At 45.3% G+C, this 26,740-nt stretch overlaps 1 protein-coding gene across 5 annotated transcripts in view; it reads right to left on the reverse strand.

Moving 5' to 3' along the window:
* Nucleotides 1-26,740, reverse strand: part of ryr3 (ryanodine receptor 3) — a 322,306-nt gene that overhangs the window by 95,600 nt on the left and 199,966 nt on the right. For all 5 annotated transcript variants that reach the window (XM_080203146.1, XM_080203145.1, XM_080203144.1 and 2 more), the window contains 11 exons: nt 23,530-23,605; nt 16,738-16,861; nt 15,368-15,483; nt 13,905-13,972; nt 12,301-12,422; nt 10,127-10,176; nt 8,708-8,768; nt 8,357-8,595; nt 5,352-5,433; nt 2,047-2,177; nt 219-533 (listed from right to left, as the gene is read on the reverse strand). In XM_080203146.1, the coding sequence (XP_080059272.1) occupies nt 219-533; nt 2,047-2,177; nt 5,352-5,433; nt 8,357-8,595; nt 8,708-8,768; nt 10,127-10,176; nt 12,301-12,422; nt 13,905-13,972; nt 15,368-15,483; nt 16,738-16,861; nt 23,530-23,605 (1,384 nt within the window). The remainder of the gene's footprint in view (nt 1-218; nt 534-2,046; nt 2,178-5,351; nt 5,434-8,356; nt 8,596-8,707; nt 8,769-10,126; nt 10,177-12,300; nt 12,423-13,904; nt 13,973-15,367; nt 15,484-16,737; nt 16,862-23,529; nt 23,606-26,740) is intronic.

Raw genomic sequence — 26,740 nt, forward strand, 5'->3', positions numbered from 1 at the left:
AAAGTGAATGGTCGCACAGAAGAAATGCATAAAACAGTGTGGAAAAGTCGTAGTGGAAATGAGTGCACCTAAAGGGTTGTGGATGAGGGTGGGGGGAGCTGTTGAAAAATATAATATACTTTTATATTCTTCAGAATTAAATTATATTAATTTATTATTCAAAATGATATATTCCACAAAGCTGTGATATATTCTTCAAAATAATACTATATTCTTACCTGCAAGTCTCTTCATCCAGGAAGCATCATCGATGCCCAGATTATTGTTCAAAATTTTCAGGATGTTGCCCAAGATCACACTGAGGTGTTCTGAAGTGACGACAGTACAGCAATGTCCATCTGGTTTATTCTCAGGCCCTTTTTCCCACCAGTACGACAGATAGTTACACAGCATGGGCAAGATAACTTCAATAATGTGAGGTATCTCAGTATACCTGGCTCCAGATTCTGCCATGTCGTTGATGTCCTTTATTAACCCGTCCAGCTGAGGCATCTCCGGGCACACTTCCTCCACGGTGTCTGGTAAGCCGAGAACTAGCAAGGCAAACAAAGCGTCATTACTTCCCGTCAAATACGCGCTGTTAGAAAACCAAATCAAACTCTTGAAAGAATGAAGATTTGTGGCAATTGTCCCTTTAAAGGGCAGCGCAGCAGAAGAGAGTCACCTCGCTTGAGGGGCAAATTGTGACCAAAGGTGGTTGATTAACCAGTTATCCAAGGGGATGGAGCTCACTCTTCAGTGGAAGACAGTCTGAAGACAAGTGGAAGACATTTAGAGAAAGGGGCAACCGGGGCGAGTGGGGGCTGCCTGCCTTGGTACAGTTTTTCCTCATTAATAAATACCTTTTGCGCTCCTGTCAAAGTCTGTAATGTGCACCATTACAATATTCAACAGCAATAACCTGCAATAATATAGAAACTTTACAGCCCTTGACAGAGGCATATTATAAAATGCACACCCTGTCAGAGAATGAGTTTTAGTGGGGTGACCTAAAGCTTGCCAAAGAAGAGGTATTTAAGAGGTTCCAATGAAGAAAAAAAGAGAATTTTCCCAGGTCTCCAGATATTAAGGATTAATCTTTTATTTATTTATTAGTGCCACAAGTAAGCTTACGTTAACACTGCAATGAAGTTACTGTGAAAATAAGAACTAGGAGCAGCAGTAGGCCATCTGGCCCCTCGATCCTGCTCTGCCATTCAAAAAGATCATGGCTGATCTTTTCGTGGGCTTAGCTCCACTTACCCGCCCGCTCACCATAATCCTTGACTCCTTTACTGTTCAAAAACCTATCTATCCTTGCCTTAAAAACATTCAATGAGGTAGCCTCAACTGCTTCACTTAAATCCCCTAGTTGCCATACTCCAGCCTGTTCAGCTATACTGAGGGGGAATTTAGCATGGCCAATGCACCTAACCAGCACGCCTTTCAGACTATGGGTGGAAACTGGAGCACCCGGAGGAAACCCACACAGGCACAGAGAGAACGTACAGACTCTGCACAGTTAGTGACCCAAGCTGGGAATCAACCCGGGTCCCTGGTGCTGTGAGGCAGTGCTGCTGACCACTCTGCTTTATGCTGGCAGGCCAGTGATGGCCAAATTGGGGGCCCTCTTTCTCCCTGAGGGGACCTGAGGCACATTCCGCGCGACAGTCTGGAGCCACGGTGGTGAAATGGGCGGACACCAGGAAAATCTGTTCTGTGCCTGGGGCCACCACATTCCTACTGCTTGCAACGGGCAGGGGAGGGACAGCCAGCCACAGTCCATCAGTCTCAGGCAGGGTGTGAGGAGGAAACCATAGTTTTGTGGAAACAAGGAAGTGACATTTTCAACTGAGAAGAATAAACATATCGCAACGCAAATGAAGGCACAAAATTGTCTAAACGTACACTGCTAATCAGGTTTCAATATGATTCAATATATTCTGGAGTTATTGGCATTATTGAGTACACAACCGTCACACAATCTTTCATACTCTTTTTCATATAATTCTTAAGAGCATAACTGATCATAAAACAGCTCTTACTTCGCAAGACAGTGATACATACTGATTCTTTCTCGGGGTGTTTTTGTGTTGAAAACTGACTGCGGGTTGTGAGAGTTGATAGAAGGCTCAAGAAAAGCGACAGGCATTGCTGCTGCAAGTGTAGCGAGACATTCTCCAAGAACTGGCCGCTGCCTAGGATACAGGACGAAAGAAGAATGGTGAGGCCATCTCAGTATTAAATAAAAGGCAAACAGCTTAAAAAAGGTGTCCCAATATCTATGTAACTGCAGTTATAGAATCGAAGAATCCTGCAGTGCAGAATGAAGCCATTCGACCCATCGAGTCTGCACTGACCACAATCCCACTCAGGCCCTATTCCGTGAACCCCATGCACTTACCCTCGCTAGTCCTCCTGACACTGAGGGGCAATTTAGCACGGCCAATTCACCTAACTCGCACACCTTTGCAGTGTGGGAGGAAAACCGGAGCACCAGAGAAAACCCACACAAAGATGGGGAGAAGGTGCAGATTCTGCACAAACAGTGACACAAGCCAGGGATCAAACCCAGGCCCCTGGTGCTGTGAGGCAGCAGCACTAATCACCGTGTCACCCTGTGGCAGCTGCCATCGCTGAACACGAGATGGTGAGACCACAAGTATGGTCCACAAACTATTTTGCAGCGTAACTACAAATATTTGACAACTTTAACTCAAATCCTTCATAGGATGTCCTGGAAGTGTTGGAAATGATCCAGCATGATGTCATCGGGGATAAGGGAAGCTAACCTACTATTGGACAGAGAAGTTTAGGGAATGATCGAATGGTGAGCATCGAGATGATGAAGAGCTGTGATTGGGTAAATGGGGATGAATTATTTTCATTGTCAGTACAACAATAAGATTAACGATGATTATAAAAGAGGGGAGATTAGCAAAACAATTCCTGATACAAAGGATGGTTTAGAAGGAGGAATTCTGTCACAAATATTTTGTTAAAGCACAATCCGTGATTTTATACTATAATTAGATAGTTTCTTTAGAGTTTAAGTTTAGGTTTATTTATTAGTGTCACAAGTAGATTTACGTTAACACCGCAATGAAATTACTGTGAAAATCCCCTAGCTGCCACACTCCTGTGCCTGTTCGAGTACACTGAGGGAGAGTTTAGCATGGCCAATGAGCCTACCCAGCATGTCTTTCAGAGGAGTATTGAACAATAAAGAGAGCAAGCAAATAGTCACAATTAGGCTTGGGTCACAGAATCATAGAAACCCTACAGTGCAGAAGAAGGCCATTTGGCTCATCAATGTGGAGTGAAATACTGGCACAGAACTGATGGATGGTAAGAACCGTTTTCATACTATTCTCTGATTTAAGGGAAAGTAAAAGAAGATCTTTTTAGATAAATTAGGCTTGTCTTCAGAGCGTATACTACGTTTAGGAATATAGAAACAGGAGTAGTCCATTTGGTCCGTTGATACTGCTCCACCATTCCAGCAGATCATGGCTAATTGTCTACCACTACACCAATTTTCCCACTCTCCCCATGTCCCTCCATGTCATTAATATCCAGAAATCTATCAGCCTCTATTTTAAACATGCTTGATGACTGAGCATCCACAGCCCTCTGGGGTAGAGAATTCCAAAGACTCACCCACCAAGTGAAGAAATTCCTCCTAATCTCAGTCCTAAGCGGCCTGCCCCTTATTCGGAGGCTGTACTAGACTCATCAGCCAGGGGAGACATCCTATCTTCCTCTACTCTGTAAAAATTCTATAAGTTTCAATGAGATCACCTCTGATTCTTTGAAACTCTAGGGAATAAAGGCCCTGTTTCCTCAACCTCTCATCATAAAACAAACCCCCCCCCAATCAGTCTGGTGAACCTCCATTGCATTCCCTTTAGGGCAAGTACATTCTTCCTTTGCTATCTAGCTGCCACGGTGGGATTTGAACCATTGTCCCCAAAACATTAGCTTCGAGATTATTGGTCCAGGGACATTACCAATATGCCATCATCTCACTTATTAACCAATGGAGTATTGAACTTCATTGATAGCTTTCAAATTGTGCCAGTTCTGGAAAAGGACAGTAATTATTTGTGTGGGGGTTTAACTGGGAAAGAAACGCTGCAATGGGGCTAATCTGACTGATGTATCAAACGCAGCTGTCCCTGTCTCAGATTCACGAGCAGCCTACTCTTCGCGTGGACGGAGATGCCACATTGCTTTCACAACAGCTTGTGTCTCCGACACCTGCTGGGGATTATGCGGTTTCTCTGCAGCGGCTATTTAAAGCATTACAGTCTGCTTGTTGGGGAAATGGCGACAGAAGATAAGGCGGCAGTAAAACAGAGTGTTACAGATAACATGCTTTGGGATCCAATGATGAAACTCCTGACATGAATCAACGATTGACTTTGCATTCCACATGAGCGATTCACAAATCGATTTTGCATTCCGTACGAATCAGTTGACTCCACAAGTCGGTTGACAATCGATTTTACCCACCATACAATTAAATCGATAATCAATTTAATGCACTGTCCGGTCATGTGGGTCACAGCACCAGGGACCTGGGTTCGATTCGCGGCTTGGGTCGGGGTGTGTGTGTGTGTGTGTGTGTGTGTGTGTGTGTGTGTGTGTGTGTGTGTGTGTGTGGAGTTTGTACATTCGCCCCATGTCTGCATGGGTTTTCCTCCGGGTGCTCCGGTTTCCTCCCACAGTCTGAAAGACGTGTTGGTTAGAGATGCATTGACCCAAACAGGCACCGGACTGTGGCGACTAGGGGAATTTCACAGTAACTTCATTGCAGTGTTAATGGAAGCCTTACTTGTGACTAATAAATAAACTTAAATTTAATCTTATAACTTGGGTTAGTGTCTGATGAAATTGCTTGAAACTAAACTGAGGCCTGGTTACACCAAATTCTAACCACCCCCTCCCCCCCCAAGGCCTGTTGGGATTGGAGATTCAGCCCATAATAAATATGGCCCAAGAGTAAGGCAGGGTAAAGGACTTGACTCCCTTGTTTCGCATTCTCCATTCACTCCTAATACTATCCAAGTGCCCATTCACAGATAAATTAGGGATCCTCCCTCGACGCCAGGAGGTCTATCATAAACAGCGATGATTCTTCCTATGATTGCTGTGATCCAGACTTGCGGTTTTTGATTTGTTTAGGAGTGTGTACAACCTCCATAAACTTTAACATCACCTCAGCACCATCTGTGACGAGGTTATTGGAATGACAGTGGTGCTGGTGATTTGAGAATAGTTTAGACTTAACTCATTTGTCCATGTTTTGTAAAAGCTTTACACTTCCTGATCTGAAACCTGACCCAAGTCACATTTGACACTGGAGTTACCTTTCAACAAAAACGTTCTTCCCCGTTCCCAAGGCGTAGAGGCTGCACAGGATCCGATAGCAGGAAACTTGGACATCATCCACTGCGAACAGAACACCGGAAACCCATCAGTTTAGGATTCTCAATGATCCAATCCCCTGTCACGGTTATAACCAAAGGAAACCTTGACAAAAATACCAAACTAAATCTGACTCTTTCAATATTAACTCAGTCATTCTCATCGTACGTCGCATTTATATCCAGGCAGCAATGCCATTTTAGGTCTCAGCTAGTGTAAAAACCACACTATTCCTGTTCGGAATAGCTGGGTAGGTCAGGAACTAAATAAAGGAAATAAGGTGGCACAGCGGCACAGTGGTTAGCACTGCTGCCCCACAGTGTCAGGGACCTGGCATTCAAGTAAAAAGTAAAAAAAAAGTAAAGTTTATTTATTTGTCACAAATAAGGCTAACTTTAACACTGCAATGAAGTTACTGAGAAATTCCCCAGTTCTGGTCTTGGGTCACTGTCTGTGTGGGATTTGCACATTCTCCCTGTGACTGTGTGGGTTTTCTCCAGGTGCTCTGGTTTCCTCCCCAGTCCAAAGATGTGCGGGTTAGGTGGATTGGCCACACTAAATTGACCCTTAGTGTCAGGAGGACTAGCTAGGGTAAGTGCATGGGGATAGAGCCTGGGTGGGGTTGTGGTCAGCACAGACTTGATGGGCTGAACAGCCTCCTTCTGCACTGTAGGGATTCTTCTTTCTTGAGTGGTTCTGTCTTGGTTGGGAAATGGAACTCTTAGATTCTTGCTTTGCTGCAGATGGAGTTGCTCAGAAGGAGCAACACCAGAGGAATGGGAAGGTTGAATACACTCAGGAGGCCGGGTTATATCCATGGAGACACCAGGTAAGTCAGTAGAACAAAAAAAAAATACAGCACTGGAAAAGGCCCTTCAGCCCTCCAAGCCTGCGCTGATCATGATGCCTGCTTAAACTAAAACCGAATGTACTTACGGAGTCCGTATTCTTCCATTCTCATCCCATTCATGTATTCGTCTAGTTGCCCCTTAACTGCTGCTATTGTACCAACTCCCACCATCACCCCAGGCAGCGCGTTCCAGACATTCACCAACTTCAGTGTAAAAATCTCTTCTAAACTTTTCCCCATGCTCCTTAAACTTGTGTCCCCATGTACTCTGAATTTGGTTCTTCCTCTCCAAAGATGTTGCCTAGGGCATTAATCCCCAACCTTTAACCTGGCACGGCACACCTCTATACTATCAAAAACACTTTGAGGCACCTCTCCTATTCTCTGTCTTCTCTTTCTGGGAAATATGTTTTTAACTTCTCCCGGTCCTCTAGCTCGTGATCTTTTGCAGCCTTTCCCTGTCTCTCTCATTTCTCCCAGAGTTTTTGCTTTGTGTGGGTGCGCGTGCTACATTCATCTTCAGCTCCAAGTCCCGTTGGTCAATGTGCAAGGGCCTGACCAATGTTAAAAATCTAAACCGCACGTGCGAGCTCTTTCCCAGCTGGTACACGCACAGGAGGCCCAAGATTCACTAGGTCTTGGAGACGCCGACCGCTGAGCTGAAGACAACGGTTAGTTTTAGTTTAATTAAATGAATTTTGAATCTTTTTTCACACTTGGGGGTCTTCATTGGAAACCATTGGTCTCAAGTGTTGTGTCAGGAAAACCTTGTTCTCAAGCTCTTTATTACGTTTCTGTTGCATCATCCTACACTCCAGTAGAATTCTAGAGGTAATTGTTTGCCTGCACCGATCAAATGTTTCACATCGTCTGAGCAGATCATGGAAAGGAACATCTGATGGAGGAGGGATGAGAATCTCATAGCCCCACACAACCTGCTGGATTTTCCCCTCACGCATTGCAATGGAAGGAAAATCTGGAAACTTCTGTTATTGGCATGTAATCCCTCACCATTACCTTTCTCAAACTTACAGAAAAAAGATTTTTGAACTACACAGGAAAAGGTTTAATTGACTGGATACAACCTCCCATCCATTGACTCTGTCTACACTTCCTGCTGCCTCAGAAAAGCAGCCAGCATAATTAAGGACCCCACGCATCTCGGACATAGGGCAGGATTTTCCTACCACGCTCGCCCCAAAAACCGGAAAATCCCACCTGAGGTCAACAGATCTTTGCGTAGTCCGCAACATCCATCCCCACCTCCCCCCCAACCCCGCTCACTCCGATTCCCATGGCAGGCGAAACAGGAAAACTCCCCCCACTGCTCTCTTCCACCTTCTCCCGTCAGGAAAAGATACAAAAAGTCTGAGGTCACGTACCAACCGACTCAAAAACAGCTTCTTCCCTGAAGCCATCAAACTTTTGAATGGACCTACCTTGCATTAAGTTGATCTTTCTCTACACTTTAGCTATGACTAGTTGGATAGTTAGAAGCTTTTTCCCAGGGTCAATTACTAGGGGGCACAGGTTTATGATGCAAGCGGCAAAGTTAAAGGAGATGTACGAGGCAAGTTTTTTTACACGGAGGGTGGTGGGTGCCTGGAACTCGCTGCCAGGGGAGGTCGTGGAAGCAGATACTAAAGTGACTTTTAAGAGGCATCTTAACAAGTACATGAACAGGATGGGAATAGAGGGATATGGTCCCCGGAAGGATAGGGGGCTTTAGTTAAGGCAGGCAGCATGGTCGGTGCAGGGTAGGCGGGGCTGAAGGGCCGGTTCCTGTGCTGTAATTTTCTTTTTCTTTGACTGTAACAACATTCTGCACCCTCTCCTTTCCTTCTCCTATGTACTCCATGAACAGCATGCTTCGTCTGTATAACATGCAAAAAGCAATACTTTTCACTTATCGCAACACAGATGACAATAATAAATCAAATCAAAAATATATCCGCTCCAGTGAACTCTGCCCAATTATTCTACCACCTATTACCTCAACACAATCGAAGAACAAAGGGTGGAGTCAGGGTTTACAGCTCGGTCACTGCTGATGCTGACGACAGTACAACATCAATTTTGATAACACACATTACTCACGGATAATGTCGGTTCCAAACTGATTCTGACTGAAATGGTCAAATAATGAAGTTAGCACAGGGAGCAAAGCCACAGTGGTGTAATTGATGTTCTGAGTAACTCCCTTTAGCTGAGATCGTGAATGGGTGAATTTTCCAAGTTTCAGGTTCTCCAGTGTTTTTTCCAGGTCTTCCGCTGCATTTTCGAAGAAGGATCGCAGGCCGGCCTTCACCAGCTCGGAACCGGACTTCATGACGGTTCTGAAAGCGCAATCGAGGGTAAACGCACAGTTCCGGTTAAAGAGATCAACAACTCCCGTTTAAAAAGAGATGAATAATGCGACGGCCATAAGTAAAGGAATGCCAAGATTACCTGGGATCCAATGTCCGAGCCAGAATGTGTAAACAGTTCACCATCGTATTAGAGTCGCTGCCTTCAGAAGTAAGAAATGAAGTGCATTAGAACATCTATTACCCTGCCTACTTATGTAAAACTACATTGTAATTAGTGTTAATGCCCTGGGCAACATCCCAGAACGAGTATCCTTGCTAGTATCATGGTTAGTATCCCCGCCTCTCACGCAGGAGACTGGGGTTCAATTCCCTGATGGGGAGCTGGGAAATTGTGCAGAACTTCACTGGCCAGTGAAATCTGCTGTTTAGAGTGGCATGGTGGCACAGTGGTTAGCACTGTTGCCTCACAGCGCCAGGGATCAACGTTCAGTTCCAAGCTCGGGTCACTGTCTGTGTGGAGTTTGCACATTCTCCTCGTGTCTGCATGGGTTTCCTCCGGATGCTCCAGTTTCCTCCCATAGTCCGAAGATGTGCGGGTTAAGGTGATTGGCCATGGGAAGTTGCCCCTTAGTATCAAAGGGATTAGCAGGGTAAATATGTGGGACAGGGCCTGGGTGGGATTATTGTTGGTTCAGGCTCGATGGGCCAAATGGCCTCCTTCTGCACTACAGGAATTCAATGATTTGATGAAGAGTGGGGAGAGATCATCAACATCATGGGCAATGGAGGCAAGGTGGATAGAGCAGCTCCCATCCAAAGGCTTTGAAAGGCCCAAGCCAGTTTTAGATTCAAGTCTCATTCAAATATGATTGGGGAGCTGATGTGTTGCATCAGAGCCTAGCTTTGTTATCAAGGCTGCCTTGGAGATGGGGAACTGCGTGGCCCCCATTTCCTGTCCCGTCACCCCCACTGTGGCTCACAACCCATGTTTTGGGACACTGGAGTTAGCTTGCTGGACATTGATGAGTGGGAAAGCATCTAGATTTCAACCTGTTTGGCCACGTTATGGACTTGGCCATCAAATCCGGGAGTGGAACTAGACCCAGTGCTTCTGACTCAGAGATAGTGACTCTATCCACCTGCGCCACGGGATCTCTCTACTGTTACCTGCTCCATGGTTCAAATGGTGTACATACATACGATAAATTGGGTTGGCTTAGAACCAACTGGTGCAAGTTTAATCTGGTGAGGAGGAACAGATTGGCCATTATACTCCATTAACCCCAGGCCAACTGAAGGAAGTGCCTTAAAAAGCCATTGACCCACGGGTTAAAATTAATCTTTTCACTGTGTCCATTGTTCAGATATAGAATATATGGGTGTCGCAATGCATTGCCTGCCTTACCCCACCCCAACTACCCCCTCATCCTAACCTGTGCAGGGATCGCCCGCCCACTGCTGAATTTGAGAGGCACCATTGTTTTTTTCAGGCATTTTATGCTTGATGCGATCGACGTGTTATGAATGGAAACTGTGAGGAGAGTGGCAGTCTGCTTACCAAAGAGAGAGATTCGATGTCGGACCAGAGCCGCAAGTTTGCAGAAAATACTAGAACAGGAGAGAAGGGAAAAGAAAACCAGGAGACATTAAATACGCAGTCACAGCAATGTTCACCTCGTTACTGAGTCATTAACAAAATCAACAAGAAAACAAGGATATTGGAGAATTAACAAATTAAACTCATTAAAGAGCAATGAGATAGAACCACCACTGAATATGTCACAGAATCTTTGCACTGCAGAAGGAAGCTATTCAGCCCATCGAGTCTGTACCAACTCTCTGACAGAGTATCTTACCCAGGCCCACCCCCCTCCACCCCCCGCCCCCCCCCCACTCTATATCCATAACCCCACACATTTACCATATCGATCCCCCTAACCTGCATATCTTTCAACGCGAAGGGGCAATTTAGCATGGCCAATCCACCTAACCTACAAACTTTTGGACACTAAGCCGCAATTTATCCTGGCCAATCCCCTTAACCTGCACATCTTTGGACATTAAGGGACAATTTAGCATGGCCAATCCACCACATCTTTGGACATAAAAAGCTCCTTAAGTTTGGTTTCATTAATGATCAGTCAAACTCAGAGTTCAGACTACCCTTCGTATAGATCAATTTGAAGTGTAGTCATTATTTTGAAGACTATTTTGTCTTCTCACTACGTGGCTGATGTAGATATTTAAAAGATCCTGCATGCTCTATTTCCGGATGAATTCACACTCCATGGGCAGAGTTTTCAGCTTGGGAGCAGGGGTGGGTCGGAATGATTTGTCATACGTCCCAGCAATCCTCCTGTCCACTGACTTCAGAAAGGTTCTTCAGTCCTGCTGCCTCCCTGTACTTCTTGTCTGATGTTCCTTACCCAGTAGCCTGTTTTTTTAACCACTCCCAGGTTCTGGGCTCCTACATTCCTATCCATTCCCAGGATTTACCTTGAATCCCCACATCTCTGAGTTTAAGTAACAACGACCCATCCAAAGCCTTTCAGAAGATTCAATACCAAAGGTTACAGTTCAGAAAGAGGCCATTCAGCCCATCACGAATGTTATGTCTGTGCAGACCATTGCTCCCACTTTTCGCTCCCGGGCCACTTTCTTCGTTTTTTTGCGACCCGGGAGCGATCCTGTACAGGCACGTTTTTCAAATTTTTTTCTAACTGCGCACGTACAGTTCAGAGCTCCGATCGTTCCGGGTGCACTAAGCCCCACCCACAACGCAATTCAGAATCAGGATTGTTTTTCAGGCTAAGTGCTAATGGGAGCGCCTGAAAATGGATTTCCAAGTTGGATCTGAATTGTGCCCAGATTCAGCACTTAGAATGAAAATGGTAAAATCAGGTCCATCAGCAGCATTGTTTTTTATACATTTGTGGGACGTGGGTGTCGCTGGCTGGCCAGCATTTATTGGCCATCCCTAGATGCCCGAGGGCATTTGAGAGCCAACCACATTGCTGTGGCTCTGGCGTCACATGTAGGCCAGACCGGGTAAGGACGGCAGATTTCCTTCCCTATAGCGAAACCCCTGGAACCACAGTGGCTACTTATCTGCGCTTGACCACGCCAGTGCTCGTCGTGGTTACCAGGTATACAAGCAGGTCTGTGCAGCCTGTCACAATATGCGGCTTTTCGAAACTGGGTTGGAGAAACTCACACACAGGAGGAGGCCAAGGCTCTAGATGAGGAGATTGAAGTGTTGGATGGACCAGATAATATAGTATATTAGCGAATCAGGTGAGTTTGACAATGGTTTCATGGTCATCAGTAGATTGTTAATTCAAGATTTTTTTTACTGAATTCAAATTCCAGTATCTGCTATGGCAGGATTCGAACGCCCCCGGAACATTAGCTGAGTTTCTGGATTAATAGTCTAGCGATAACATCACTAGGATGTCGCCTCCCCAACTCCTGCATCCAACACCTGCTGATCTCTCAGGGCTGCAGGACCTCCGATTGGTCCCTGAGACTTGGGAAGCCTCCAACCATCATTAGGTGGATCTGCGAGCACAATTCCTGGCCAGTAATTGGTTGGCTCATAAAGACCCTAATCAGTTCCCCCTGATGTGACACGGGATCAGGACATAGAAAAGCATCGAACATCAGCATCTACAATCCAACCAGCCTATCAGAGCACTTACTACAGTAACTGATTTAAATAGAGCATCTTCCCACCTTGCTATCATTTCCTTCTCCTTGTTGGATGCATATCCACTGCCACTGAGACTCTTGGTTGGAGAGGATAGGAAGTACATGCTGTGGTTCTTAAAATATTCATCAATCAGAGGCAGCAGAATCTGGAATAGAGGATTTTGTTAAAGTTTCATTTGCTGAACATTGGTTCCAAAATGGATATATTTTGTTGAAATTCTACTGAAGCAATTGTTGGCTCCCTAGCCCCTAAAATGGAAGTAAAACTCAGATAGTACAAACAATTGTTATAATGCAGGAGACCATTCGGCCCATTGTGTTGGACTATCTATCCCAACGAGCATTTTATTGAGTGACACGCCCTCACCTTCTCCCTTTCTCCAGAAGTAGAAATCTGTGCTATGATTAGAATTACACAGTATTTCCATATTAGGAAACAAGTGGATAAAATAATGTGATTTGATTTCCAAGTGGAAACCATTTCATCTAGTATAATTTTCCAAAATGTAAAATAATTGCATCAGAGAATCCCTACAGTGCAGGAGGCCATTCAGTCCATCAAGTCTGCATCAACAACGATCCCACCCAGGCCCTATCTCAGCAACCCCACATATTCACTCAGCTAATCTCTTAACCTGCACATCTTGGGACAGTGGGAAGAAACCAAAGCAACTGGAGAAAACCCATGTGGACACGGGGAGAATGTGCAAACTCTTCACAGACAGTGACCCAAGTTGGCAATCGAACCCAGGTCCCTGGAGCTGTGAGATAACAGTGCTAACCACTGTGCCACCCATTCAGGTCTGCTGTGTAAGTGCTGCAATTAACCATCCACTTGGTGCATCACTGACAAGTACAGCATTTGTTGCCCATCTGTTACCCTTGAATTGTTTTTAAAGATAAAGTTTATTTATTAGTGTCACAAGTAGGCTTACATTAACACTGCAATGAAGTTACTGTGAAAATCCCCTAGTTGCCACACTCTGGCACCTGTTCGGACACACTGAGGGAGAATTTAGCATGGTCAATTCACCTAATCAGCATGTCTTTCAGACTGTGGGGGGAAACTGGAGTACACGGAAGAAACCCATGCAAACATGGGGAGAACGCACAGACAGTGACCCAAGCGGGGAGTCAAACCCGGGTCCCTAGCACTGTGAGACAGCAGTGCTAACCACTGTGCAACCCTGAGTGGCTTGCTCTGACATTCCAGAGGGCAGTTAAGAGTAAACCACATTGCTGTGGCTCTGGCGTCACATGTAGGCCAGACTGGGCAAGGATGGCAGATTTCCTTCCCTAAAGGACATTAGTGAACCAGATGTGCCTTTACAACAACCAATGATAGTCTGATGATGTTATATCACCATTGCCAAGACTAGCTTACTACTCTGGATTTTCTAATGAATTGAATCTAAATTCCACCAGCTGGGGTGAAATTTGAACCTGTGCCCATGAAGGACTTGCCTGGACATCTAAATTGCTCATCTAATGATGGTACTATGAAGCCAATATCCCTCCCTGCAATTATTTGATTCTGTAGACCAGTTAGTGATAATATTAAAAGTAGACCAGGGGGCCACTTAGATAAAAATAAACTACCTTTGGTAAGGTTCCGGAATGTCACGTACCTTGGCAAAAAACTTTATTTCCTGTTCATGAGGCGATTTATCTGCTTTACCACTGCTAACAATAGCCTCTGTCAACATAAAGATAAATCAGTTCGTCACAACAAAGCATTAAGCAGCAAACAAACAGTTACAAACAGAGGGGGCGGCACGGTGGCACAGTGGTTAGCACTGCTGCCTCAGAGCGCCAGGGACCCGGGTTCAATTCTGGCCTTGGGTCACTGTCTGTGTGGAGTCTACACATTCCCCCCGTGTCTCTGCAGTTTTCCTCTGGGGGCTCTGGTTTTGCTCCCAGGCTGTGCATGCTAGGTTAATTGGCCATGTTGAATTGTTCCATAATATCCCAGATGTGTCGCTTAGCAGGGTAAAGATATGGGGTTATGGGGACAGGGCCTGGTTGGGTCACTCTTTTGGAGGGTTGGTGCAGACTCGATGGGCCAAATGGCTTCCTTCTGCATCAAAGGGAATTTATGAGTGGATCAGATTCTGGTAACTATCAAAATAGATGAAAAAGGGGGTCAAACACATCCACACAAAAATAAATTCCACTTCAAAAATCCGGTTTCCGTTGTACAAAATATGCACGAATATTAAAGGGCGGCTGTTCGAGTCCCAGAAAGATATTCCCCAGGTGGTGAGTTCTTAATCCGAGGCCTGCTACTTCCTCAAAGGCGAGGAGAAATGGGATGTAGAGTGTCTGTGGTTCGTCTCCTCATAATTAGTTCCCCAGCAGAGCTGACGAGGGGCGAGGTGACAAGTATGCCAGTTACACACACAGCCAGGTATAACCAAACCCCAATTAAAAAGAATCTGCAATATCCAAGTGCTCTCAACAAGATGTGAGAGAATGCAGATTTTTCTCAGCAACTGACAACCCACTAATTAAACTGTATCCTCGGCTCGCAGTCAATTTCATTGGAGAATCTCTAATCACACAGAATAATCATAGATTATAGAATCCCTACAGTGCAGAAAGAGGCCCTTCGGCCCATCGAGTCTGCACCGAACACAATCCCACCCAGGGCCTATCCCCATATCCCTATATATTATACCCACTAATCCCTCTAACCTAAGCATCCCTGGACATTAAGGGTCAATTTAGCACGGCCAATCAAACTAACCCGCACATCTTTGGACTGTGGGAGGAAACCGGAGCACCCGGAGGGAACCCACGCAGACATGAGGAGAATGTGCAAAGTCCACACAGACAGCGACCTGAGCCAGGAATCGAAACCAGGACCCTGGAGCTGTGGAGCAGCAGTGCTAACCACTGTGCTACCGTGCCGCCCCTTCTGTACGCCCTTGTCTCTTGATGTTTCCCTGCCGTGGAATTCGGCAAGCCGTTAACAGGTCCATTAAACTCGGGTGGGAATTTCCCATTTTCGGACGCGCGTGACCGAAGAATCCCACCCCACACTTCCAAGCATTACGAGAATTAGTGGCAGTGGGTTATTGTTGCCACTTACCGAGATGTGCAATAAACTCCTGTGCAGAGTCGACACAGTGTAGAACCTTCACCAAGAATTTGTAAGCAAATCGCTTCTCAAAAGACGAGGAGTCCAATTCCATATCCTTCAGACCTCTGGAAACACAACATCGGGTCAAACAATCGGGTTATGCAACTCCTAACACAAGTCTACTCAATCATGATGTGGAGATGCCGGCGTTGGACTGGGGTGGGCACAGCAAGAAGTCTCACAACACCAGGTTAAAATCCAACAAGTCCACTCACCTGGTGATGGAGCAGCGCTCTGAAAGTTTGTGATTCCAGATAAACCTGTTGGACTTTAAACTGGCGCTGTGAGGCTTCTTACTACACTCAATCATGCTCTAGCGCTGTTGACGGTGGAAATAATAAGGAAGCATCACCAAAGAGAGGAATAGAATCACTGCACTGGGTCGGGCCACAGATTGGAGATGGGTTCAGAGGTGCAGGGGGCAAGAGAAGTTCAGATGGGTGAGTGTCAGGACAGCTGTCCCAGATCCAGGCGGGTTTTACAGGGGTGGGGAGCCACTGGGATCAGCAGCCCACTCTGCAGAGACAGGCGGACAATGAAGCCAATTTTTGGGTCATTTTTTTCCCAGTGCTGCAACTTTCCCAGAGCAACATGGGTGTCGCTGCGGAGACTATTCCAGTTCAGCTGAATTAATTGAGAGTGGCAGAGGCACCATGTAGCACATGAGAACTCAGGAGCAACCTCAAGCAATCTTGCAGAGGAATCAATACTCCAATTTGCCATCAAGTGGCATTGAAGAGGGAGGCCTTTGTGAGCATCTGGATTTTGAGGCACTCACTAGGTCTCTCCTTCCCCACCTGTGCTCAGCTCTCCCCATGGGGCTGCTATCTGAACATTGTTGCCATCTCTCCAACTGTTATCATCCTTCATTGGATGATGAAAACTAAAGTTACTAATTATTAGTTACTAAGTATTCTGGAGGGTGGACTGAGACCACACATCCACACATGGCCCTGATCTCCAGCCTCCAACGTCCAATGGAAAATTCAGCCCAAAGTTTGGTCAGGTTGATTGTCCTCCATTACAAGTTCTGGTGAAAGGTCATGAATCTGAAAGTGTTTCAGTGTCATTCCCTCTCTAAAGATGCTGCCAGACTAGCTGAGTGTTTCCAACATTTTCCGTGTTTATCCAGATTTCCAGCACCACTGGAAATTTGCTGTTTTATTGTTGTTCAGTGTAACAATTACTGGTGCTGCGTTTGACATGTTAGGTTGCTTAGATTAACTTGTGTTGTTATTCTATGCAACAGTCAACAGAAACAAATTATGTTTTTGTTTTAATTGTTCAGTTCTAACATGCAGGAAGAACACATTGATTACCTGGACACTGCATGGCCATTTACTTGGAGGAACTTGAAGAGTTCATGTGCCTTGTCCCGATCTCGAGCTTTCTCCTTGGCAGTCAGAGTATCGTAGGGCATAAGAGAGGTTTGGCTGCCTCCACCTATTACAAATGGACAATATTGTGGTAGTTACATTGTCATAATGATCACGATTTACTTCCCAAGTACTATACCCACAAAAACTAAGCAACTGCTGGACAATTAACTAAATACAGAAAACCCAATGGACTTCAACTTGCATTTATGCAACACCTCTCAAAACCTTCAGATCTATCAAAAAGCTATGAGCCAGTTAAGTATTTTTCAAATGTAGTCAAGGCAGCCAATTTTCACAAAGCATTCTCACACAAATTGCAATGAAAGAAATAGCCAGATCATTAAGTAGGACGGGTGTTGCTTTGAGAGATTCATATTAAAGGGGCAGAATAGTGGCACAGTGCTTAGCACAGCTGCCTCACAGCTCCAGGGACCTGGGTTTGATTTCTGGCTTATGGAGTTTCCCCATTTCCCTGCCTTCTCCCCATAACCCTTGATCCCCTTATTAATCAAAAACCTATCTATTTCTGTCTTAAAGACACTCAATGACCTGTCCTCCACAGCCTTCTGCGGCAAAGAGTTCCACAGATTCACCACTCTCTGGCTGAAGAAATTCCTCCTCGTCTCTGTTTTAAAGAAGCGTCCCTTCACCCTGAGGTCGTGCCCTTGAGTTCCAGTCTCTCCCACTAGTGGAAACATCCTCTCCACATCCACACTACATAGGCCTCCTAGTATTCTGTAAGTTTCAATTAGATTCTCCCCCCCCTCATCCTTTTAAACTCCATCAAGTACAAATACAGACTCCTCAACCATTCCTCTTGTGACAAACCCTTCATTCCTGGGGTCAGTCTTGTGAACCTCCTCTGGACCTCTGGAAGAATTTAAATATTTTTAAGGCAGAGTTAGATAGATTGTTGGTATTAAGCAACGAGAGGTTATCGGGGGCAGGCAGAAGGTAACAATCAGATCAACCACGATCTTATTCACTGGCAGAGCAGGCTCAAGGGGCCAAGTGTCCTCCTCCAGCTCCTAATTCACATGTTATATAAGCTTCACACTTGGGTCTGACACACTGAAATTATTCAGGTTTGGAAGTACAGAGTGGAGTTTTTAATCAAGCTGTTATCAATGTATTACTTTGCTTCCAATGAAACAGTTATCGATAATGCTGATCGTTAAACTGTTATGCATCATTGGATGTTTCTCCTTTGGGAGGAGTTTAGAATTAGGGGGCACAGTTCAAAAATAAAGGGTCTCCTATTTAATTGAGAGATGGGGTGGAATTCTACCTCTCAGAGTGGTTAGCCTTTGATATTCTCTTCCCTCAGAGAGCGTGGGAGGCTGGGTCATTGAGTGTGTTCAAGGAAGTGTTAGATACATGTTTTGATTGACAAAGGAGTCAAGGGATATGGGGGGGCGCTAGCAGGACAATGGAGTAAAGGCCACAATTGGATCAGCCATGATCTTTAGAATGACACAGTAGGCCCAAGGGGCTCAATTGCCTCCTTCTTGTTAGGCAGACATAGGAGGTTTACAGCATGGAAACAGGCTCTTTGGACCAACTTGTCCATGCCACCCAGTTTTTACCAATAAGCTAGTCCCAATTGTCTGCATTTGGCCCATATCCCTCTATATGCATTTAACCCATGTAACTGTCTGAATGCTTTTTAAAAGACAAAATTGTACCCGCCTCCATTACTGCCTCTGGCAGCTCGTTCCAGACACTTTTGTACATCTCCCATCTCATCTTAAACCTGCGCACTCTAGTTTTAGACTTCCCAACCTTTGGGAAAAGATGTTGACTATTTAACTGATCTATACCCCTCATTATTTTACAGACCTCTATAAAGTCACCCTTAAGTCTCCTACACTCCAGGGAAAAAAGTCCAGCCTCTCCTTATAACTCAAACCATCAAGTCCCTGTTGCACTCTAATCAATCTTTCCAGCAATTTTTTTAGTTTAATAATTTCCTTCCTATCATAGGGTGACTAGAACCGTACACAGTATTCCAAGTGTGGCCTTACCAATGCCTTGTACAACTTCAACAAGGCATCCCAACTCCTGTATTCAATGTTCTGACCAATGAAACCAAGCATGCCGAATGCCTTCTTCACCACTCTGTCCACCTGTGACTCCACTTTCAAGGAGCTATGAACCTGTACTCTAGATCTCTTTGTTCTGTAACTCTCTCCAAAGCCCTACCATTAACTAAGTTCTGCCCTGGTTCCATCTACCAAATGCATCACCCTCACATTTGTCTAAATTAAACTCCATCTGCCATTCATCAGCCCACTGACCCAATTGATCAAGATCCCGTTGTAATCGGAGATAACTTCCTTCACTGTCCACTGTGCCACCAATCTTGGTGTCATCTGCAAACTTACGAACCTTGCCTCCTAAATTCTCATCCAAATCATTAATATAAAGAATAAATAACAGTGGCCCCAGCACTGACCCCTGAGGCACACCGCTGGTCACAGGCCTCCAGTTTGAAAAACACCCCTCTACAACCACCCTCTGTCTTCTGTCATCAAGCCAATTTTGTATCCATTTAGATACCTCACCCTGGATCCAGTGAGATTTAACATTATGCAACAGCCTACCATGCGGTACCTTGTCAAAGGCCTAGCTCAAGTCCATGTAGACAAAATCAACTGCACTGCCCTCATCTACCTTCTTGGGTATCCCTTCGAAAAACTCAATCAAATTTGTGAGACATGATTTTCCACTTACAAAGCCATGCTGACTGTCCCTAATTAGTCCTAGTCTCTCTAAATGCCTGTAGATCCTGTCTTTTACTATATCTTCCAACAACTTACCCACTATATACGTTAGGCTTATCGGCCTGTAGTTCCCATCCTTTTCCCTGCAGCCCTTCTTAAACAAAGGCACAACATTTGCTACCTTCCAATCTTCAGGCACCTCACCTATGACTGTCAATGATTCAAATATCTCTGCTAGGGTACCCACAGTTTCTTCCCTAGCCTCCCACAATGTGTTAGAATACATTTCATCAGGTCCTGGGGATTTATTTACCCTGATGTGCTTTAAGACTTCCAGTACTACATAGAACATAGAACATTACAGCGCAGAACAGGCCCTTCGGCCCACGATGTTGCGCCGACCAGTTACAAAAACAATGACCCACTAGCCTATACCAATCCCTTTTCGTCCATAAACCTATCCAGAGATCTCTTAAACGCCCCCAAACTAGACGCATCTACAACTGCAGCAGGCAGGGCATTCCAATCCCTCACCACCCGCTGGGTAAAGAACCTACCCCTGACATCCGTCCTGTAGCTACCCCCCCTTAATTTAAAGTCATGCCCCCTCGTGCTAGCTTTCTCCATCCGAGGAAAAAGGCTATCACTATCCACCCTATCTAAACCTCTAATCATCTTATATGTTTCAATAAGATCCCCTCTTAGCCGCCTTCTTCCCAACGAAAACAACCCTAGATCCCTCAGTCTCTCCTCATAGGACCTCCCCACCATACCAGGCAACATCCTAGTAAACCTCCTCTGCACCCTCTCCAACGCCTCCACATCCTTCTTGTAATGCGGGGACCAGAACTGCACACAGTACTCCAAGTGCGGCCGCACTAGAGTAGTGTACAGTTGCAACATTACACTGCGACTCCTAAATTCAATCCCCCTACCAATAAACGCCAAGACACCGTACGCCTTCTTGACAACCTTATCTACTTGATTCCCAACTTTCAGGGATCTATGTACACACACACCTAGATCCCTCTGTTCATCCACACTATTCAAAGTCCTCCCGTTAGCCCTATACTCGACACATCTGTTGCTCCTACCAAAGTGAATTACCTCACACTTCTCCGCATTAAATTCCATCCGCCACCTCTCGGCCCAGCTCTGCAACCTATCTAAGTCTCCCTGCAGACTATGACACCCTTCCTCACAATCTACCACACCTCCAACTTTGGTGTCATCAGCAAATTTACTAATCCACCCAACTATACCCTCATCCAGATCATTAATAAAAATTACAAACAACAGTGGCCCCAAAACAGATCCCTGAGGCACACCACTCGTAACTGCACTCCATGATGAATATTTACCATCCACCACCACCCTCTGTCTCCTATCTGATAGCCAATTCCTGATCCAACTTCCTAGATTACCCACAATCCCATACATCTGCATTTTCTGCAGAAGCCTACCATGGTGAACCTTATCGAACGCCTTACTAAAATCCATGTATACCACGTCAACTGCCTTACCCCCATCCACCTCTTTGGTCACCTTCTCAAAAAACTCAATAAGGTTAGTAAGGCACGACCTACCTGCTACAAAACCATGCTGACTATTTCTAATCAATTCATTACACTCCAAATAACTATAAATCCTATCCCTAATAATTTTTTCTAAAACCTTGCCCACAACAGAAGTAAGACTCACCGGTCTATAATTCCCGGCAAAGTCTCTGTTCCCCTTCTTAAACAATGGGACAACATTCGCTATCCTCCAATCCTCCGGGACTACACCAGAGACCAATGACGACCTGAAGATCTGAGCCAGAGGCTCTGCAATCACCTCTCTAGCCTCCCAGAGAATCCTAGGGTAGATCCCATCCGGACCAGGGGACTTATCTATTTTCAGCCCCTCAAGAATTTCCAGCACATCCTCTTTATCAACCGTAATACTGTCTATTTTACACCCCTGCAACCCAATGTCCTCCTCAGCTATATTCATGTCCCCCTGCGTGAACACCGAAGAGAAATATTGGTTCAATACTTCTCCAATCTCCTCCGGTTCCACACACAACTTCCCCCTGCTGTCTGTAACTGGCCCTAATCTTGCCCTGACCAACCTTCTGTTCTTGACATACTTATAGAACGCCTTAGGATTCTCCTTAATCCTATCAGCCAAAGTCTTCTCATGTCCTCTTTTAGCCCTTCTCAACTCACTCTTCAACTCCCTCCTAGCCAATCTAAAGCTTTCTAGTGCACTATCTGAGCCCTCCAATCTCATCCGAACATAAGCCTCCTTTTTCTTTTTAACCATCGACTCAACTCTTTTAGTGCACCACGGTTCCCTAGATCTACCAAATCCACCATGCCTGACAGGGACATACCTATCAAGGACTCGCAGTAGCTGCTCCTTGAAAAAATTCCACATTTCAGATGTTCCCAGTCCCTGTAATCCCCTAATCCAATCCATGCTTCCTAATTCACTCCTGATAGCCTCATAATCGCCCTTACCCCAGCTAAAATTGCTGACCCGAGGTTCACGCCTATCTCTTCCCATCACTAAGGTGAACGTAACCGAATTGTGGTCACTATCACCAAAATGCACACCAACTTCCAAGTCTAGCACCTGGTCTGGCTCATTTCCCAGCACCAAATCCAATATAGCCTCACCTCTAGTTGGCCTGTCTACATACTGAGACAAAAAACCTTCCTGCACGCTTTGTACAAACACTGACCCCTCTAGCGAGCTAGAACTATAGCAACTCCAATCAATATTCGTAAAGTTAAAGTCCCCCATAACAATTACCCTATTACTTTCACTCCTAACCAGGATTGTCTCCGCAATCCTTTCCTCAACCTCTCTAGAACTTTTAGGAGGTCTATAAAAGACTCCCAACAGGGTGACCTCTCCTCTCCTATTTCTAATCTCCGCCCATACTACCTCAACTGACAAGTCCTCATCAAACTTTCTCTCCGACACTGTGATACAGTCCTTGACTAGCAATGCTACCCCACCCCCCCTTCTACCTTCTTCTCTACTCCGACTAAAGCATTTGTACCCCGGAACCTGCAACATCCATTCCTGACCCTGCTCTATCCAAGTCTCAGAAATGGCCACAACATCAAAGTCCCAGGTACTGATCCACGCTGCAAGTTCATCCACTTTATTGCGAATACTCCTCGCATTAAAGTACACGCATTTCAAACCCTGCTCCGCCCCACCCCCACTATGCCGTGCCTTGCATTCCCCAACTATGCCCCCCTCACTTTCACCCCCTTTCCTCACTATCCCTCCCCCCCTCCGAATCAGTTTAAACCTACTTTTTCTCTGTAATATGTACACTCCTCGAGACATCACTATTTATTTCCCCAAGTTCCTTAACATCCATGCCTTTCTCAACAGTAAATACTGATGAGGAATATTCATTTAGGATCTCACCTACCTCTTGTAGATCTGCACATAGATGATCTTGTTGATCCTTAAGAGGCCCTACTCTCTCCCTAGTTACTCTTTTGCCCTTTATGTATTTGTAGAAGCTGATTTCTTAATCCAGGGAATGAAATATGAATGCAGATTGGTTACTCGCCCAGAGTTTTAGACTTGACAGCATGGCAACAAAACTACTGCAACACTATGCAATTCCTTCCATTTCTATGCCAACATTTTCCAGCCCTTCCCACTGACGGGCTCTTCCAATCCCAACGAAGGTGACCCCCGTGGCCCGGTCGATGAGTAATGTACATGGCCATTGATTTCTGTGGGACTAGAGGATCCCACCAGTGGCCAATGACGTTCTGCCTCTGGCATTGTAAAACCCGCTGTGTGGGGATGTGGGTGTGTGGCTGGGTGGGTGGGTGTTGAGGGGGGTTAGGGGCTGGGGGACAAGAGGGACATCCAAAATTCCAGCCCCTGCCTCTCTGCCTCACAAAGAGATTCAGTGCTCCTCACCGTCATTCAATGCAAGCCATTCCAAAAGCAACTTGACAATGACACAATTCACTCCAGTAAGACCAACCTTTGCTTTCCAATTCTGCCTTTCGCTTTTTGGCCCAGATGTTGTAGTAATTTTCTGCCATCAGCTCTGTCATTGCCTAGGTTACAGATCAACAAGAACAAAAACTGAAGATTTCACTGGATTAATGACAAGTTTTAACGAAGACATCGCTTGAAGATGTAAAACAAAGTGTTAACAGGTATGCAGAGCAAGAGATGGGAGCTAAAAATATTGAGTCATATCAAAACAGTGTGGAACAGTCTAACAAAGAATTGTTCTTTGGTTAAAACAAAATGTACGAATCAGAAGAACCCTGGGGTGGCACAGTGGTTAGCACTGCTGCCTCACAACACAAGGGACTTGGGTTCGATTCCGGCCTCAGGCAACTGTCTGTGTGGCGTCTGCACATTCTCCCCGTGTCTGCATGGGTTTCATAGAATCATAAAATCCTACAATGCAGAGGGAGACCATTTAGCCCATTGAGTCTGCACCGATCACAATCCCACCCAGATCCTATCCCCATAATCCCTTGCATTTATCATAACTAACCACTGACACTAAGCGGTGACTTTAGCATGGCCAATCTGCCTAACCCACACATCTTTGAACTGTGGAAGGAAACCAGAGCACCCAGAGGAAACCCACACAGTGACCCAAGCTGGGAACTGAACCCTGCCCCCGGTGCAGCAGTGCTAACCACTGCATCACCCTGTCACCCTTCAACCACTACCCCCATCCTCCAGGTTTCCTACGGATGCTCCTGTTTCCTTCCACAGTCCAAAGATGTGCAAGTTATGTGGATTGGTCATGCCAAATTGCCCCTTACTGTCCCAAGATGTGTTGGTTAGGGGGATTAGTGGGGTAAATGCATAGGATTACTGGGATTGGGCCTGAGTGGATGCTCTGTCCGAGAGTCGGTGCTGACCCAATGGGATGGATAGCCTCCTTCTGCATTGCGGGAATTCTATGATCCTATTCTAAGACTGTGGAAGTGTGAAACCATTCAGGGGACAGTTGTTAGATCCAGTCTGGTGTAGTTTAGAAATACGTTTCCACTTATTTTTATTCTTTTACGAAGAAAGTTGAATAGAAAGTAAATGGAGTTTGTTTTAAAGAAAACTTGTGAAAAGACTCTCACTAAGCATGTCATGCACCAAAGTAACTGTTGCATTATTCTGGATGGTGTTGTATCAGATTCTAGATTTTTAAAAAATCTGAAAAATTAAAACACAGCACGAGATCTTTATTCCAGCGTCTGCAGTTTTCGCTCGACCTAATTACCATGAGTAGGAGAACAAGAAAGTGGTTAACAACAGCAAATCTAAATAGTTATATCTGGCAGCTCAAACTATTGGAACAGTGTTGCTGACAAGACAGGAACCAAAACACTGGAGCTGTGTTATACAGGCAGGAAGAATCGAGGTGTTTGAATTTTTATGGTTAATGAGGCCCTGTTATTCATATTTCAAAAGAGGAATCCACCCACCCACCTTCACTTAGCATTCTAATTTAGCTCTCTGTGAAAGGCAATGGATGGATCCTCACTCCATGGCCAGTACGTTAAGTCAATTAGGCGGGCTGGGGAAGAGTGGGAGGATATGCAGCAAAAAAAAACACCCATTTCTGTGGTGTCTGATCTACAAGAACTTTGTTAAGATAAGACAGGTATATCATCAACAGCTTCATCTTGTTACGTCGCCAATCTCAAATACTAGCAAGTGAGTGGCACAATGGTTAATTGTGCCACCATGGGTTCAATTCTGGCCTTGGGTGACTGTCTGTGTGGAGTTTGCATGTTCTCTCTGTGTTTCCTCTGGGTTTGCAGGCTTCCTCCCACACCCCAAAGATGTTGGGTTAGGTTGATTGGCCAAGCTAAATTGTTCCCAGTGGCAGGGGGACGAGCAGGGTACGTACGCAGGTTACAAGGATAGGGCTTGGATGGGATTGTTGTCAGTGTAGGTTTGATGGGTCAAATGGCCACCTGCACTGTAGGGATTCTCTGATTGTAAGTGTTAGTATGTTCCATTTGAGATAAGTGGTGATTGTAAGTATGACAGTCAGCAATGGCACTTGCCACTGACTTCAAAGAAAGCTGCCCACAGGGATCCAGCAATCTCTCTGACGTGGATTTCCCCCTGTCCTGATGTCAATTTTAATCACACGCTAACTGAAGGAAATCTCCAGGTGTCCTGTATCAATGGGATCATCAAGCAAGGTAAACAGCCAGTCACAACAAAGTATTCCCACAGACAGCAAATCAGGGAGTGAATTATTTGACTTTTTCCCGTTGAATTAAACATTTACGGTAGTAACCCGGGGGTCAGGGTGGAAACTGAAACATCGTAAACTTTAAAACACAATTTTACCATAATGGCCAAATTTGTAAGCCCACAAATATAAAATTAGTTTCACAGAGACAGCTGAGGCTGTTCAACAATAGTGATGAACTTTGCACTCTGTTGAAAATTCAGTTACACCTCAATGAACAAAATGTAATGCTTTCAAGGGTTTTGGGGGGTGAGATTTTCTCGCTCTAAGACCAGAAAGTCCCTCCTGAGGTCTAGGGGCCTTTGCATGGTCCGTGTCCTACCCACTACAATCCCCGTGACTGGCAGGATGGGAAGAGTCCACCCCATAGGTATTGAACCAATGGTAGCAATTTCTGGACTTGCACAGAAGCTGCACATGTTGCCCCTCCAGACGTTGCCACTTTAGGCGTTTCTGTCAATTTGGGAGAGGTAAATGACAGAGATCACAAACATTATTATGCCATCATTACCGCTGCAAAACCCAGGACAAATGGAATGAATTTCCCCGACCATCACTTCTCTGATTATTCAGGTAATAGATTCTGGTTACCATTTTTAAAAGAAACTGCTTTTAACTCCAAAACGAAAAAACATCCTTCCAAGGCAAGACAGCGTTGATTTTCACATGTCTCCTATGGAGACACAGGGGAGGAATATTCTTGTCCCGCCCGCCGTGGGAATCATTAGAGGACGAGGGAAGTGTACCATGCAAAGGTCCGTTGACCTCGGGCAGGATTTTCCAGTTTTGGGGCTGCTGGAAATTCCTGCCCAGAGACATAAGGTAGCCAATTCCAAACCTTTGCCCCAGCAGAAATGTACATTTAAGTCAGGATGGAATACTTCTCTTCCTGGTCTCCACGTTAACAATAGCAATCTTCACTTCTCACATACTGTTCCCCCTCTCCTCACCTCATAATTATCCC

Source organism: Carcharhinus amblyrhynchos, chromosome 14 (genome assembly GCF_965287045.1).
Source record: "Carcharhinus amblyrhynchos chromosome 14, sCarAmb.v2.hapA, whole genome shotgun sequence".
NCBI classification, from domain to species: Eukaryota; Metazoa; Chordata; class Chondrichthyes; order Carcharhiniformes; family Carcharhinidae; genus Carcharhinus; species Carcharhinus amblyrhynchos.